Source organism: Podarcis liolepis (assembly GCF_965112155.1).
Source record: "Podarcis liolepis genome assembly, chromosome: 13".
Taxonomy (NCBI): domain Eukaryota; kingdom Metazoa; phylum Chordata; class Lepidosauria; order Squamata; family Lacertidae; genus Podarcis; species Podarcis liolepis.
In genome coordinates, this window is record NC_139573.1 from 18,622,536 (window position 1) to 18,637,343 (window position 14,808).

The 14,808-nt window shown below is 45.6% G+C and overlaps 1 protein-coding gene across 4 annotated transcripts in view; it reads right to left on the bottom strand.

The window, feature by feature from the left end:
- Window positions 1-14,808, bottom strand: part of LOC310692287 (netrin-1-like) — a 42,421-nt gene that overhangs the window by 3,060 nt on the left and 24,553 nt on the right. For all 4 annotated transcript variants that reach the window (XM_083472979.1, XM_083472981.1, XM_083472978.1 and 1 more), the window contains 3 exons: window positions 6,962-7,947; window positions 5,388-5,576; window positions 3,567-3,716 (listed from right to left, as the gene is read on the bottom strand). In XM_083472979.1, the coding sequence (XP_083329105.1) occupies window positions 3,567-3,716; window positions 5,388-5,576; window positions 6,962-7,892 (1,270 nt within the window). In that variant the 5' untranslated portion in view covers window positions 7,893-7,947. The remainder of the gene's footprint in view (window positions 1-3,566; window positions 3,717-5,387; window positions 5,577-6,961; window positions 7,948-14,808) is intronic.

The following is a 14,808-nucleotide window of genomic DNA, read 5'->3' on the forward strand; positions in this document are numbered from 1 at the left end:
TTCCTTAGGACGTCCCTATTTTCATTGGAGAAATGTTGAGGGTACAGAGTAGGGTTGCCATATTTCAAAAAGTGAAAATCCAGACACAAAAGTTGTCAAGCCTTTTTTTTTTTGCTGACGTAGGTGTTGCCATACGCTTGCATTTCCCCAGACATTTCAGCGGTTTCCGCCCGGACACTGTTTCCGACGCCAATTTGCCGGCTATGTCAGAGAAATTACGGACATATGGTAACCGTAGTACAGAGTTTTCCAACCCCTGAGCCATTTGAAGGCAGCCTGTATATGGAAGTTGTTTGTTTTTTAAAAAAATGTTAATGTTTTATACTCCACCCAGTCAGATGGGTGGGGTATGAATAGTAAAATTATTATTATGGAATGGGACGTCCCTATTTTCATCAGAGAAATGTTGGCGGGTATGTTATTCCCCTCAGAGAGCTACAATTCCCAGAGTTCACAGGGAATAAGGCTTCACTGTTAAACCACCCTGGGTCTTGTTGCTTTGTGAGGGGAATAAAGGTAAAGGTAAAGGGACCACTGACCATTAGGTCCAGTCGTGACCGACTCTGAGGTTGCGGCACTCATCTTGCTTTATTGGCCGAGGGAGCTGGCATACAGCTTCCGGGTCATGTGGACAGCCTGACTAAACCTGCTTCTGGCGAACCAAAAGCAGCACACGGAAATGCTGTTTACCTTCCTGCCGGAATGGTACCTATTTATCTAATTGCACTTTGACGTGCTTTCGAACTGCTAGGTTGGCAGGAGCTGGGACCGAGCAACGGGAGCTCACCCCGTAGCGGGGATTCAAACCGCCAACCTTCTGATCGGCAAGTCCTAGGCTCTGTGAGGGGAATAGAGGCCTCTTTAAAACTCAGCATCCTTAACAAACTACACTTTCCAAGATTGTTTGGGGGAAGCCATGACTGTTTAACATGGTATGATACTGAGATAGATGATAGATAGATGATAGATAGATAGATAGATAGATAGATAGATAGATAGATAGATGATATAGATGATAGATAGATATAGATAGATAGATAGATAGATAGATAGATAGATAGATAGATGATAGATAGATAGATAGATAGATAGATGATAGATAGATAGATAGATAGATAGATAGATAGATAGATAGAGATAGATAGATGATAGATAGATAGATAGATAGATAGATAGATGATAGATAGATAGATAGATAGATAGATAGATAGATAGATAGATAGATAGATGATAGATAGATAGATAGATAGATAGATAGATAGATATAGATAGATAGATAGATGATAGATAGATAGATGATAGATGTTAGATAGATAGATGATAGATGATAGATGATAGATAGATAGATAGATAGATGATAGATAGATACATAGATAGAGAGATAGAGAGATAGATAGATAGATAGATAGATAGGTAGATAGGTAGATAGATAGATAGATAGACAGATAGATAGATAGTGCTGATGAGGCCTTATTGCATTAGGCTCTTTATTCAACAACAACAACAAAATATATCAAAGCAACATTACAGCAACATAAAATACAAACAGAGAAAATCAATTAAAAGCCAAATTGAAGAAAATAACACATGGCACAAAATTCCTAAAATACTCACCCAGCAATGCCATAAGGAAGACAAGTCCTACCTCACCCCACGAAAAGATGAGCCGTGCAATAGAGGCTAATTTAACCACCCAAAGCTTGGGTAAATAAAAATGTCTTACTCTGGATCCTAAAAATTGACAATGACAGTGCGAGTCATGGTTCCCTGGAGACAGCATCCCACAAATGGGCAACCACTGAAAAATATAGTCGCTGATATATTACTACACTGGGATCAGGGGAAAGATAGGGCTAGCTTATGAAACTTTTAATATAGAAAAGGATATTGCCTTGGTACCATATTGAACAGAATACAGCAGTGAGGTGGCGGCAGCAACTTTATTGAGTTTTCAAAACTTCAAAAAGACCCAGTTAAGGTAAAACATTCTCAGTTGTAGGTTATGCTAACATAAAAACAAATTCTTAATATTCCATAAGGTGGAATATATACAGCGGACATATATTAAGTATGCACCCCTTATAGCGTGCATACTTTATTTTAATTCCAAGAATTTATATTTTCATTTCCTGTGCAGGATTTAAATACCTTGCACTGGAGAAGTTTCATATATACTCCAGTTCTGAAGTCTTTATGATAAGAGAATGTCTTGGGATGTGTCCATGTGTTTAAACCTTCCCCCACCCTCCACCGCAGCCGAGGTACAGCACTAACCACTATTCTTTATAGATATTATTGTGCTAGATTACAAATGTCTGGTCACTGAAGAGGATTTTATGTTGAATGTGCCTGGATGATTCCTTTAAGGAGCACTTACATTTAACAGGCATTTGGCCCATAAGCAGATTATAGGACTGCATTCTTAATATTTGCCTGTAGTGTATATTTTACTTTATGGAATATTTAAAGTTTATCTTTATGTTTGTACAACCTACAAACTGAGTATATAACGTACAATTGAGTGCTTTACTTTAACTCAATCTTTTGGAAGTTGTATTTTGTTACCGAGAGTGGAACTTTTTTTTGTTTTTGAGGGTGTTTTGTTTTTAAGACTTTCTGTTTTTATTGTACTGAAAACCATATGTAGGTGCCCACAACCAGACACTGGGTAGAAAATAAAGGGCCCCAAGAGATAGTCTATGCTACAGAAGTGTCAAGTGCTCCTATTCCGTTTTCCAGCCAGTCTGCCATCCCCCCATAGGATACTCCATTCTACTTTTTTCCTCCCAACAGGATTTATTGTCATTTCCCCCCAACCATCAGGCTATGTCCACATTAGCAGCTTGAAATGCACCGATGCCAAGCCCCTCTCACTGCGTTTCAAGACTTTCTTTTAAAAAATTGCTGTACACACCAGCGAGGGGGAGAGGATGTCTTCATCTGATGCTTGTTCCCTGCTTTGTTTCCCCATGCCTGCCACAGCCCCCACCCCCACCGCAACTCCAACGAAGATGTCATCTGCACATGTGCAATAGCTATCTTTGACGTACACACCTCAGCTCAACTGTGGCTTACGTTTTCAAACCAGATGGGCAGCTGGTTTGAGGAAAATGCATCAACAGTGATGTTTCTCAAGAAGCTACAAGGCACATATGGATTGTGGCTAACGTTATGTGTACTTGGCTTCAGACGCTAGCTGTGGGTGTGCACTGGAGCTGGAGTAAACTGTAATATTGTACGTACATAGCCTCAGTCAGCATTCTGTGGCTACTGAGCGTGTCCAGTCCCCATTGGGGTGTTTTGTGGGGGGGGTGTCTCAGTTAGCCTCCCCCCCTCCCCGCGCTTCATATCGCACTTCTGCAAAAGACTGCTGAAACCACTCTGTTCAGCACGGGTGATACCATTTTGGGTACGCAAGCATCAGTACTCAGTTCTGAACATCAGAAATGGAGGTTTCTGACCTCCAGGAATTAAGCAGTGGCTCAGATGGGTGTCATAGCCTATTTGACTGAACCGTCATGAATCACTGGTTCTAAGCAGGATTCAGGAAAAGTGGCCACACTTACGCATGCAGGGGGCATGGGCGCTTCGGCTTTGCTGGAAACCTGGAGCACAGCGGTTGCAGGTCAGGCCGGTGACTCCATTCTTGCACTGGCACTGCCCTGTGGTCTGGTTGCAAATGGTGCCAACCGCGCCAATGGGATGACACTGGCAGGCTGGAGGGGAAACGAAAGGGGGAGACGGTGTTAGTGGCTTAGAATGCTGCAAGCTTCTCTGAAACTGGTCTGCCCCTCCCTCTCCCAGCACGGTCTTCTGAGAACGTGCCATTGTTAGTTACTCCAACGCTGTGTGGACTTTCTCACTGCTGTGCCCCACTTGGAGGGCCTGTTAACACTCTCTCTCCTCTCCACCACCCCTCCTGCCACACACAACTTAGGTAAAGGTTGTAAGTCTCAAGTTGTAGACTCCAAAATCGAAAGGATTCAGACACGCCTATGCTACCACTGTAAATATCACAACATTCTCCAGCCAAGAATGAGAAAGCTGCAAGGATCTCTGAGAAGTCTGAGGACTCTCATAAAACTACATTTCCCAAGAAGCCATGAAGGTCACATCAACTTACATAGAAGCTAGCTGAAGGACTTTTCCCTCAGTAGAAGGGGGAAGGTGGCTGACTTGACTTGTCATATTCATGTTTTGCAGATATAACATTGACAGAGGTAGCACAGTTTTTAAAAAAATCAATTTTCTTTATATCCTACCTTTTCTCCAAAGAGAACAAGGTGGTGTACATGGTTCTCCCCTTTATATAATTCCCCACAACAGACCTGTGATGTAGGTTAGGTGCTGACAGCCTCCAAGATAGTTCCTCCCAAGTACTGAGATCCTGAGAGAATACCCCCTACAACAGGAGTCAGCACACTTTTCCAGCAGGGAGCCAGTCCACTGTCCCTCAGACCTTGGGGGGGGGGCGGACTATATGGGGGGGGGAATGAACAAATTCCTATGCCCCACAAATAACCCAGAGATGCATTTTAAATAAAAGCACACATTCTACTCATGTAAAAACACCAGGCAGGCCCCACAAATAACCCAGAGATGCATTTTAAATATAAGGGCACATTCTACTCATGTAAAAACACGCTGATTCCCAGACTGTCCATGGGCTGGATTTAGAAGGCGATTGGGCCAGATTCGGCCCCTGGGCCTTAGTTTGCCTACCCATGCCCTATAACGTGGATTGTTCAATTCTGACAAGCCTTCAGAATGTGGCAAACAGTGGAAACAGCCTAGCTCGTATCATGTGAGATGTCAAAAACAAAGGGACAAAGCTGTGCTCAGTTGAGGAGCACATGTAAGAAGGGGTGCATGGCCCCAGGGACTACTCACTGAACTGCCCCCCCCAAAATGCACTAACCAGCTTCCACGCCAGTGGTGACTGCAGAAATACAGTGGGTTGCTCTTACTTAATGGATTTCCGATGGTGAAATCCAGATTAAATATGGAAAATAATGTGGGCTGGTACTTTGATGATGTCAACATTTTTAAAAAAAGGATGTGCACGCACAGCATTTATTCCACCATAAACACCCATCTAGTAGCAGCCTAACTCTCAGTGCTTCTCCCTAATTCGAAGTGTGGCCATTTTAGGGGAGCAGGAGATCAAAATTCCCTGAAAACTTACACAGATACAATTTTTTCCAGAATTCCGGGCAGCGTGAGAGGGACAAATAAATCCAGGCTGTCAGGAGGCTGTCCCCACTTTCTCTTATTTCCCTTGTGGCTTTTTGGACATTGACAGGGCTAAGCCCACCCAGGTACGTCCCCTTCATTTGTCTACTGTTTTCGGGCTCCACTGGTGCGTTGCCCCTACAAACCCCACTCACCTTTACAGGCCTTGCTGCTCACCATGGGCCTGCTGAGGTCACGCTTGAAGCCTGGCAGGCAGTACTGGCAGTGGCGCCCTGCTGTGTGGTGGCGGCAGTTCAAGCAGATCCCACCGCTTCGGCGCCCCGAGAGTTCGAAGAGCTCCATGCTGAACCGGCAACGGTGGGAGTGGAGGTGGCAGTCGCAAGCTGAGGATGCAGGAAGGGGGTCTGTCAGCTCTGCCAGCTGCCCCCTCCCAACCCTGTGGAAATCTCATCCCCACCCAAGAACCCCCATCACCCCCTGCACCCCTGGAGCCCCTCACCTCTGTAGATGCATGCCCCAGTCCCCAATTTCTCCTTGAACGAAGGCCGGCCCTGCCAGTAGTCAGGGTACACCTTTGTCTGAGACCCTGGATTACATTAGTGTTTGCCTGTACCAGTGATAATGGTCCAATACTCAAAACCATGGGTGGAGAAACTTGTTCATCTTTGTTCATTCTCTTCTAGGCAACCACCCAGGGGCCACAAATCAGTGGTGGGCGGGGTTAGAAGCAAAAGTGGGTGGAGCAACAAATGTTTTCTTTTGTACAGTGGCTTGTTTCTTCACACGCTCGCATACCTCTGCCTTCCTTTCACCCAGGAAAGCAAGAAGCAAGGACACATTCTAGCCAGGCAAAAACACCCTAGGAGGGGTGGAAAGCAGGGCAAGTGGGATATGTGCTTAGGGATTGGGTGTGGCCTGGAGAAAGCCCCAAGGACCAGATAGAGAGGCCTGGAGGGCCACATTTGGTTCTCCTGGCCTGAGATTCCCAACCTCTGCCCAGCTGGTAGAGCATGAGACTCGGGGTCATGGCTTGCAGCCCCACATTGGGCAAAAGGATCTTTTCATTGCTGGGGATTGGACTAGAAATCAGTGGTTCCCAAATTTTATTTGGCCATACCCCACTTAAGCATCTCTAAAATCCTGGTGCCCCCCTCCCTGTGACATATAATTGTTATTATTCAAAAAGTGAACTCCTATTCATGTGGAGGAAGCCTAAAAGGCCATTAACTCATTCTCGAACTGCTCCCCTTAAAGATTAAATTGTCCCTCTCTGGGGTGATCCTTGTGGTCTCTTCCAACTCTACAGTTCTGTGATACGTGGAATTGTGCTGCAAAAGCCCTCAGGGCTGTTAAACGTGGTTGTAAGAATGTGAGCAGGGCTACGATCTAATACACAAAGCTAAATCTTGGAAGAGGGGGCCCAAGGAAACTTGGGCCACAATCACACCGTAAATTTAAAATGCTGTGATGCCACAGCCATGGCTACCCCCAAAGAATTATGGGAGCTGTAGCTGCTTAAGGGCTGTTCAGAGACCCCTATTGGCCTCACAGGCCTACAATTCCCAGAGTTCCCTGTGAAGAGGGATTGATTGTTAAGCCACAGCTCTGGAGAGGAAACCCACTCAGACACGGACCAGGAAAACCCGGACTTGTGCCTAGAATGTGTCACGAAAGGAAATGTGGATTTGCTCTAAATGAGCAGCCCCGCCCGGCTGTGGACACACAGTAACTCTCGGCCTTGCACGCTCAGCCTCTCCCTCTGCCTCACCCACACACTCATGTGCGTCTTTGGGGGTTGCCCGCTGCCAGGGCCTGTCCCAGTAGAAGGCTTTGCAGGTGTCGCACTCCAGCCCGGCTGTGTTGTGGCGGCACTCGCACTGGGGCGCCCCTCCGTCCCGGCCGGCTGCGCACCGCGAGGCGTGTCCGTTGCATTTGCACCGGGCCCCAACCTGCAGCTCGGCCACTCCGTAGGACGCCTCCTTCCTCCGCAACCCCAGCGTCCGTGTCGGGTGCATGCGGTCGAACGACACGCGGAGGTCGGTGGCTGTGACCCAGTCCTGGAGCACGGGGCTGTACTCAAACATCCTGGCAGAGGGACGGCCTGCCAGGGGCATAAAGGCCACCAGCCCCCCAGTCAGAGGCTTGGGGGCCGTTTGGGCTTCGACACAAGCCGCCTCGTGCTCCATGGCCTTCGGGATGGCGGTGGTTGGTGGCAAATGGTAACGCCGCCGGCAGTGGGTGGAGAAGAACTGGAAGGGCACCCAGGTGCGCCCGTAGTCCATCGACTTGTAAATTGCAAGGGATTCTGGCCGCGGGGAGCAGAACCGCAGAGCCACGTAGAGAACTTCCACCCGGCGCCCTAGAGCCAAAGTCAGTGTGGCGTTAGCCGCCGGCTGGGACCACCAGCAAGTGGCGCTGCCCTCGGCGTCGGTGAGGAACTCTGGCAAGTGGGCGTTTTCTTTGCAGCGCTGGCAGAATTTCGAGGCTGGGTCGGCGGAGTCCCGGAAGGTGCACAGTCGTTCGGGAGGGTTCCCGCACGTGCTGGATGCTTCCACCAGGCGCCCCGAGGCCACTTCAGAGAGTTCAGGGAGGCAGTAGTGCGGGTGATGGTTGGCATCGTAGCAGGGATCGCGAGGGTCCGACGCCAGGCCCAGGAGGAAGGGGAGGAAAACTGCAAAGCCCCATGGGAAGTGAAGCATCTCTAGGGGGGCAGGAGGGGAATGAGCCAAGTGTCGAAAGCTAACTATACATCACCTGGAAAAGAAGGAGGGAGATAATGGTTGTAGTTGAACTGCTGTTGACAATCAGGGAAGAAGAAAAGGTCACAATTGTTATGTTGGAGGGGGCAGAACCTCAGTTTGCTACCGGTATGTATTTTGTTGATTTTTTTTGGGGGGGCGTATCTGCCCCCCTGGCTAAGCCCATGCACAATAGCACAACAAAAGCAAGAGGCAGGAATGACTGGAACATTTCTGGTATGATTAGCTGCAGGATTTCAGCAGGAAGCTATGGGACATGCATGGATTGGAAATAGAGCAGTATGTCTGCCCCAAAACGTATGCAGGTGCAAACAGTTTTGAAAGTGGTATTGTGTATGACCACCCAATACCATCATGAGTGCTAATTCACCATGAAAAGGATGCCCACAGGGGGCCCAATTCCATCCTTTCCCCACTTTTTCTCCCTCGTCCTCTTAAGGACTACTACTGTACATGTAAAATGCAATAAATGTGAGGCTGTTGTTCTGCTGCAATGCAATCTAAAGGTTTCCCCCTCAAGATCTCACTCCTCTTGCAAAATGCCACATTCTCCTAGTGTTCAAAGTACAGTGGTACCTCAGGTTAAGTACTTAATTCATTCCGGAGGTCCGTCTTTAACCTGAAACTGTACTTAACCTGAAGCACCACTTTAGCTAATGGGGCCTCCTGCTGCTGCCGCGCCGCTGGAGCACGATTTCTGTTCTCATCCTGAAGCAAAGTTCTTAACCTGAAGCACTATTTCTGGGTTAGCGGGGTCTGTAACCTGAAGCGTATGTAACCTGAAGCGTATGTAACCTGAGTTACCACTGTACAATATTTTGCCACTGGGAAAATGTCACCCATCGAGCTACGGTTCCCAGAATTCCCAGCGAAGAGGACTGTTAAACTACTCTGTCAGTTGAGGGATCTGTGGTCTCCTGAGAACTCTTCAGCCCCCTTAACAAACTTCCCACAATTCTTTGGGGGAAGCCAGAACTGCTTAAAGCGGTATGATACTGCTAAATAAACAGGGTATTTGTAGAAGCCCCAAAATAGGATGCCCCTGCGGGTGGCCACTCCTTGGTAATCACTAGTAGGGAGGTGAATTTGTGTGCACACACACACACACCCTGCAAGTTGTCGCTGCACCTGTTCTTTGCTCTGTGATCATTCATGGAACAATAATTCACACACACATATATCTCAACGACCCGCTTCAATCTAGAAACTAGGCCCAAAGAGCCAAATAGATGAGAATTTAATGAGCATGAGAAACTAGCTTTAAACCCCCTTTTCACAGTAGAGGCACGAATGGGAATTAACCCGGTCCCAAGGGCTGGGGGGGGGGGGAGAGAAATAAAGGGAGGAGGTAATAAGCAATGAGGGGTTGCATCTGGTTATTAGTGTGTGGGTGTGGGTGTAGAGAGAGAGGAGGGTATAACTTGAGAGCGGTGTGCGTCCAAAAATAAATGACTGCTCAAGGAGTGCTAATTTGTGGGATTATGATAAGCCAAAATTCTCAATTTTCCCTGCGTGCCAGCACAGCTGGGGGTTGAGTAAACATGTTAGTTCCCCAAGGAGGCCACAACTATTGCACTTCAGGGCAGGAAAAAAGTATGGAGGGTGAGAGGAAATGGAGAAAAGTTTGTCCCCGCTCTATGGGGCAGCAGCAGGCTTCTCTTAGCAACAATCAAACCTAGGGATCGAGGAGTCCTCATCTGTGGGTTAGGATAGGTGAGATATTCAATTTTCTCTGTGTTCCTTATTGATCCTTAGGGTTGCCAAATAACCAGAAGGAAATGCTGCCTGGCTTATTCTTATGGCAACCTAAAAGCAACACGACAGGCTAACAATTTGATTACAACACTTTATATAGCTACTAATTTAGTGGCATACAATATATTCAAGGTAACACCAACTAATGTGACTTCAGAGAATTTCCCAAAGTAGGGGATTTTTTCGCTGGTGTATCAAACAGAGAATGATTCAAGCTTGAGGCAACAAGTATAAAGTCCAAACCACAGCATGGATGTGCCTGGTTATATTCAAGACTTATTCATATATTTAGCAGTGAACATGCTGAAAGAAGTCGGTGCTCCAGAGGCAGTAGCAGGGTAGCGACGCTCCGATAGGCATAAGCCCAGATTTTTGTGCTCGCAACATAGGGGGTCTTGGCTGGCTTATTCTTATGCTTTATCTCAAGAAATCAACATGGAGAAACATTATGCCCTGTAATGCCTGTGAATCCATCAGGTGTTAAAAGGCAGAGCTATGGCCACTGGTTGAAAAGTTGGCAATCCTATAACTTGCTGTTGAAATGGAATACTCAAGATGAAACGGTGAAAACTGCTATGATTAAATGGGCACAAGATGTTGGACATAATATTATGATGGCGGACTGGGAACAGTTATGGACCACTGGTATGAAGTTTACGGCATGTAGTGCCTTAAAAGAGAATTTAATGAAAATGATTTACAGGTGGTACATAACACCAGTCAAGCTTGCAAAAATTTACCATTTGCCCGAAAATAAATGTTGGAAATGTAATGAAACTGAAGGTACATTCTTTCATCTTTGGTGGACATGCCCAAAGATTAAGGCATTCTGGGAGATGATCTATAATGAAATGAAAAAGGTATTTAAATATACCTTTCTGGAGAAACCAAAGGCCTTTCTCCTGGGCATGGTCGGCCAATTGGTGCCAAAGAAGGATAGAACTTTTTTCATGTATGCCACAACAGCAGCAAGAATAATTATCGCAAAGCACTGGAAGGCACAAGATCTACCCACCAGGGAAGAATGGCAGATGAAGCTGATGGACTACATGGAACTGGCGGAAATGACTGGTAGAATCTGAGACCAGGGAGAAGAGTCGGTGGAAGAAGATTGGAAAAAATTTAAAGTATATTTACAGAAATATTGTAAAATTAATGAATGTTAGAAGGATGCTGGAACGAAGTTATATGGCTTTAGCAGAAATGTTATAAAGAATTAAGTAAAAATAGATTGTTAATCGACCAAAGTGGAAAATTTAAGGTTAGGGTGTTTTAAGTTAAATTTTAGAACGAAAATTGAGAAAGATGGAAAGGACTTGCTGAAATAGTTAATTGAAATAGAATACAAAAAAGGGAGGTGTGAGGAGGTCGATGAAACAAGTATATGAAAGGTAAAGACATGGAAAGGTTGGATGTGTTTTTAAATGTTTTTGTTTTGTTTCTTTGTGGTTTTGTTGTATTTTTGTTTTGTTTTTTATGTATTGTATTGTATTGCTTTGCTTTGTTTAACTCTTTTTCTTCTTTTTGTAATTTTTAAACTTTTAATAAACATTACTTTAAAAAAAGAAAAGTTGGCAATCCTATTGTTGATTTAATGTGAACCAGATTCTGTCTGGCTGTCATTGTTCATTATTTGTCATCGTGTGTGTGTGTGTGTTTAAAAATAATAATAAAGGCAAGCAACACACAAAACACATTCATTCTACAAGTTTTGACATGCACCATCCACATATCACTGCCAATACTTAAATCTCCAGCTGTGACATTATAACTTGTACCCAAAGACCCAGTGAAGATATATCTTAGGGGTTCCAGATCCACCCACACCTAACTCACAGATGATATCATTGTAACTCTATCTAGTGCTTCCTAACTTGCTCAGTACGGCCCTCCAGATGTTGTTGGACTACATCTTCCACCATTCCTGACCATTAACCGTGCTGGCTGGGCCTGATGATGGGTGCTGGAGTCCAAACAACATCTTGGAGGGCCACAGGTTCCCCATTCCTGGCAATCCAGGCCAAGGGAAGACTAATAATGCTTTCCAGGCAGAGAACATCTGCTCCTATGGGAAAACGAGCCAAGGTTTCACTCATATGATTTGTAAAGGAGATCTCTTCTTTACATGTGTCCATACCGCATTTTGGGGACGCGGGTGGCGCTGTGGGTAAAACCTCAGTGCCTAGGACTTGCCAATCGTATGGTCGGTGGTTCGAATCCCCGCGGCGGGGTGAGCTCCTGTCTTTCGGTCCCAGCTCCTGCCCACCTAGCAGTTCGAAAGCACCCCTAAGTGCAAGTAGATAAATAGGTACTGCTTTATAGCGGGAAGGTAAACGGCGTTTCCGTGTGCTGCGCTGGTGCTGGCTTGCCAGAGCAGCTTCGTCACGCTGGCCACGTGACCCGGAAGTGTCTCCGGACAGCGCTGGCCCCCCGGCCTCTTAAGTGAGATGGGCGCACAACCCTAGAGTCGGACATGACTGGCCTGTACGGGCAGGGGTACCTTTACCTTTACCTTATACCGCATTTTGCAGCCATTCGTACATGCAAAAAGAAGCTGCCAACTTTTTAATTTAGAGATGCTGACCATATAACCATGCCAGCTGGAAACAACCTGCAAAAGAGGTCAGAGGAAGAAACAGGGCAACAGCTGGCTGGTCAGAGGGCAGGGCTTGTAGGAAGCTGGCAGGGTTACCATTGAATGCATAGCCAAAAAATGAGAAAATGTACCCACCCCAAGAGCTGACAGGTTTGCACAAAATTTGCATGGGTACAGATGCAAAGTTAGAAATAACAGGCATCATTTAAATAGAAATAAAATACAGCATAGTGAGAGAGATTGTGACCTAGTGACCTCTGTGCCTTCTCAGTTTGCTGCCCTGGTGCTGCTAACCGTTAATGGGCAACTTCAAGACCCCTCCTGCTCGCCTTTCTGGGGGTTCTTCAACCTTTCAAACAGGAGGCCAAACAGTAGGACACATGTCCCCCCCCCCCGGAACAAAGGCAGAAGCTGATTGGTTAGGGAGTGGAGCCAGCAGGAGCCAGGGCAAAACTTGGCAGGTCAGGATGATGGTCTGGAGGGCTGGAACAGAGCTAGGATGGAATCCGGAAAGAGCAAGACTGTAAGGCAAAAATCCCAAATCCTAAACTAGAGCAATATCTAACAGGTCATTTGATGGGCAATACCTGGCCAAAATCCAGAGTTAATGAACTTTCCTGATTCCCAAACTGGACCCCTGGAAGAACACGCTTATCCTCGTCTAACCAAACGCCTTTAGGAGATACTAAATGCACTTTTAGTGTGTCATTTTTGTAAAAACACGCAGTGTGTGGGGATTAGAGAAGACACTATAAACCACAAACTGTGAAATCTGTGATTGACTGCTTTGGGGTGTGTTTTTATTTTATTTTATGACAGTCCTGAATAAGGTTTGAGACTCAAGTGAGACAGTCAATTATGGGATGGGCTGAGGCGCTGATGGAGGTCTGGCGACCCTAGAAGCCTGATCTCCTGTTTCTTCTCCCTTGATAGGGGATAATCCTTGGAAGAGAGGAAAGTGATGCCTCTGTCTTGTCTCTGATTTCTCCCCCCTCACACACACTAATCACTAATTGCCTGGGGGGCTTTGATTGCGGAGCATTCCTCAGCCACCAGGGAGGTCTCTCCTGTCTCCTTCTCACTGACGGGCAGGCAGTTCCTTGTTCCCAGGCACGGTTGGACCCCCATCCCCATAATCTTCCCCTCTTCTGCAAGGATTGCTTTTGTAATTTCTCCCATGGAGGTCTAGGGGTCTGACATATGTTGGAACTAGCCATCCACGTGGATATTTTTTTTTAAAAAAACAAAACCCCAAGAGAGTAATGAGTAGGAGTCTGTTCTGCAATAACTTTCCTGAAATTGGATGACCAGGCTCTAACCAGAAATGGGGTGACAAGGGGACCCTAAAGTACACCAGTGTGTGTGTTTGTCTCTGTGTGTGAGAAAGACACACAGAGAGAGAGATATTCAGAACAGCCAGAACATAAATAACACCTAATCCGTCTGCAGTGATTTAATTGGATTAAATACGAATATAATCAAACCGTATTTAGTCACATTTAAAAGCAAGCGCTCGGCAGTCATCCAGCCGAATTTTATTTATTTATTTATTTGGCATATCTCCAGCTCAACTTTCATCACGGCTGTGGCTCAGTGTGGTTGCATTTGTACTTTGTATGCAAATAGTCACAGGTTCAATCCCAGCTAAAGCATCCACGACAAAGTAACAATGTAACTTCATCTAACTTCCTTACAAAGAAATCAGGATGAATGCTCATTAAATAGCCAATGCCATCTAATCTCCTTGCAAAAAATAAAATAAAAATTAGGATAAATGCTCGATAAACGGGTTGTCTGGAAGCAGCCTGATTCAGTACAAGGCAGATTTCTTGGCCCCTAATAGATTCCAGTAGCATACAACGCATAGGTGACAATACACAAGGATACAAAGTCAGCTAAAAGCAATCAAAACTATTAACCCACATCACAATTAGAGCAGCGGCAAGAAACACAAGATTACAAAAGCTGCCATACTCTCAGTCAGTAAATGCTCTTGATGCTCCACAAATGCCTGAGCAAACGGACAAGTCTTTACATGCTAAAAAAAACCGACAGAAGCATCTCAATCAAAAATACTTTCACAAGCGGAGAGCCACCACAAGAAGCCCCAAAGTGTAAATGTAATATGTGAGGTCTGAGTTGAAAAATAATCGCAGTTCCAATTGGCATCGCTAGTTGGTGCTTGTGATAATAGAGCTGTATAAGATACACCAAAGAAAGTAGAAGTGTGCTGTTTAGCTTGTTTTTTTAGTTGCTCCGTTAATAGTTTCTTTTTTATATAAATTTTAATTGCTTTACTGATGATTTGTTCATTATTGAACACAATTTGTGTTGTGATGTTCTATTATGCCATTGTTATTTATTGTTTACGAACCGCTTTGCGAGTCATGTGAATGAAAAGCAGCACAGGAATATAGTAAATCGAATCAATCAGTTATTTGCTTCTCATCAGCCCCGAGTGCGGCTCGCCCTCCTTCCTGCACAGCACATACAACAAGACCTTAC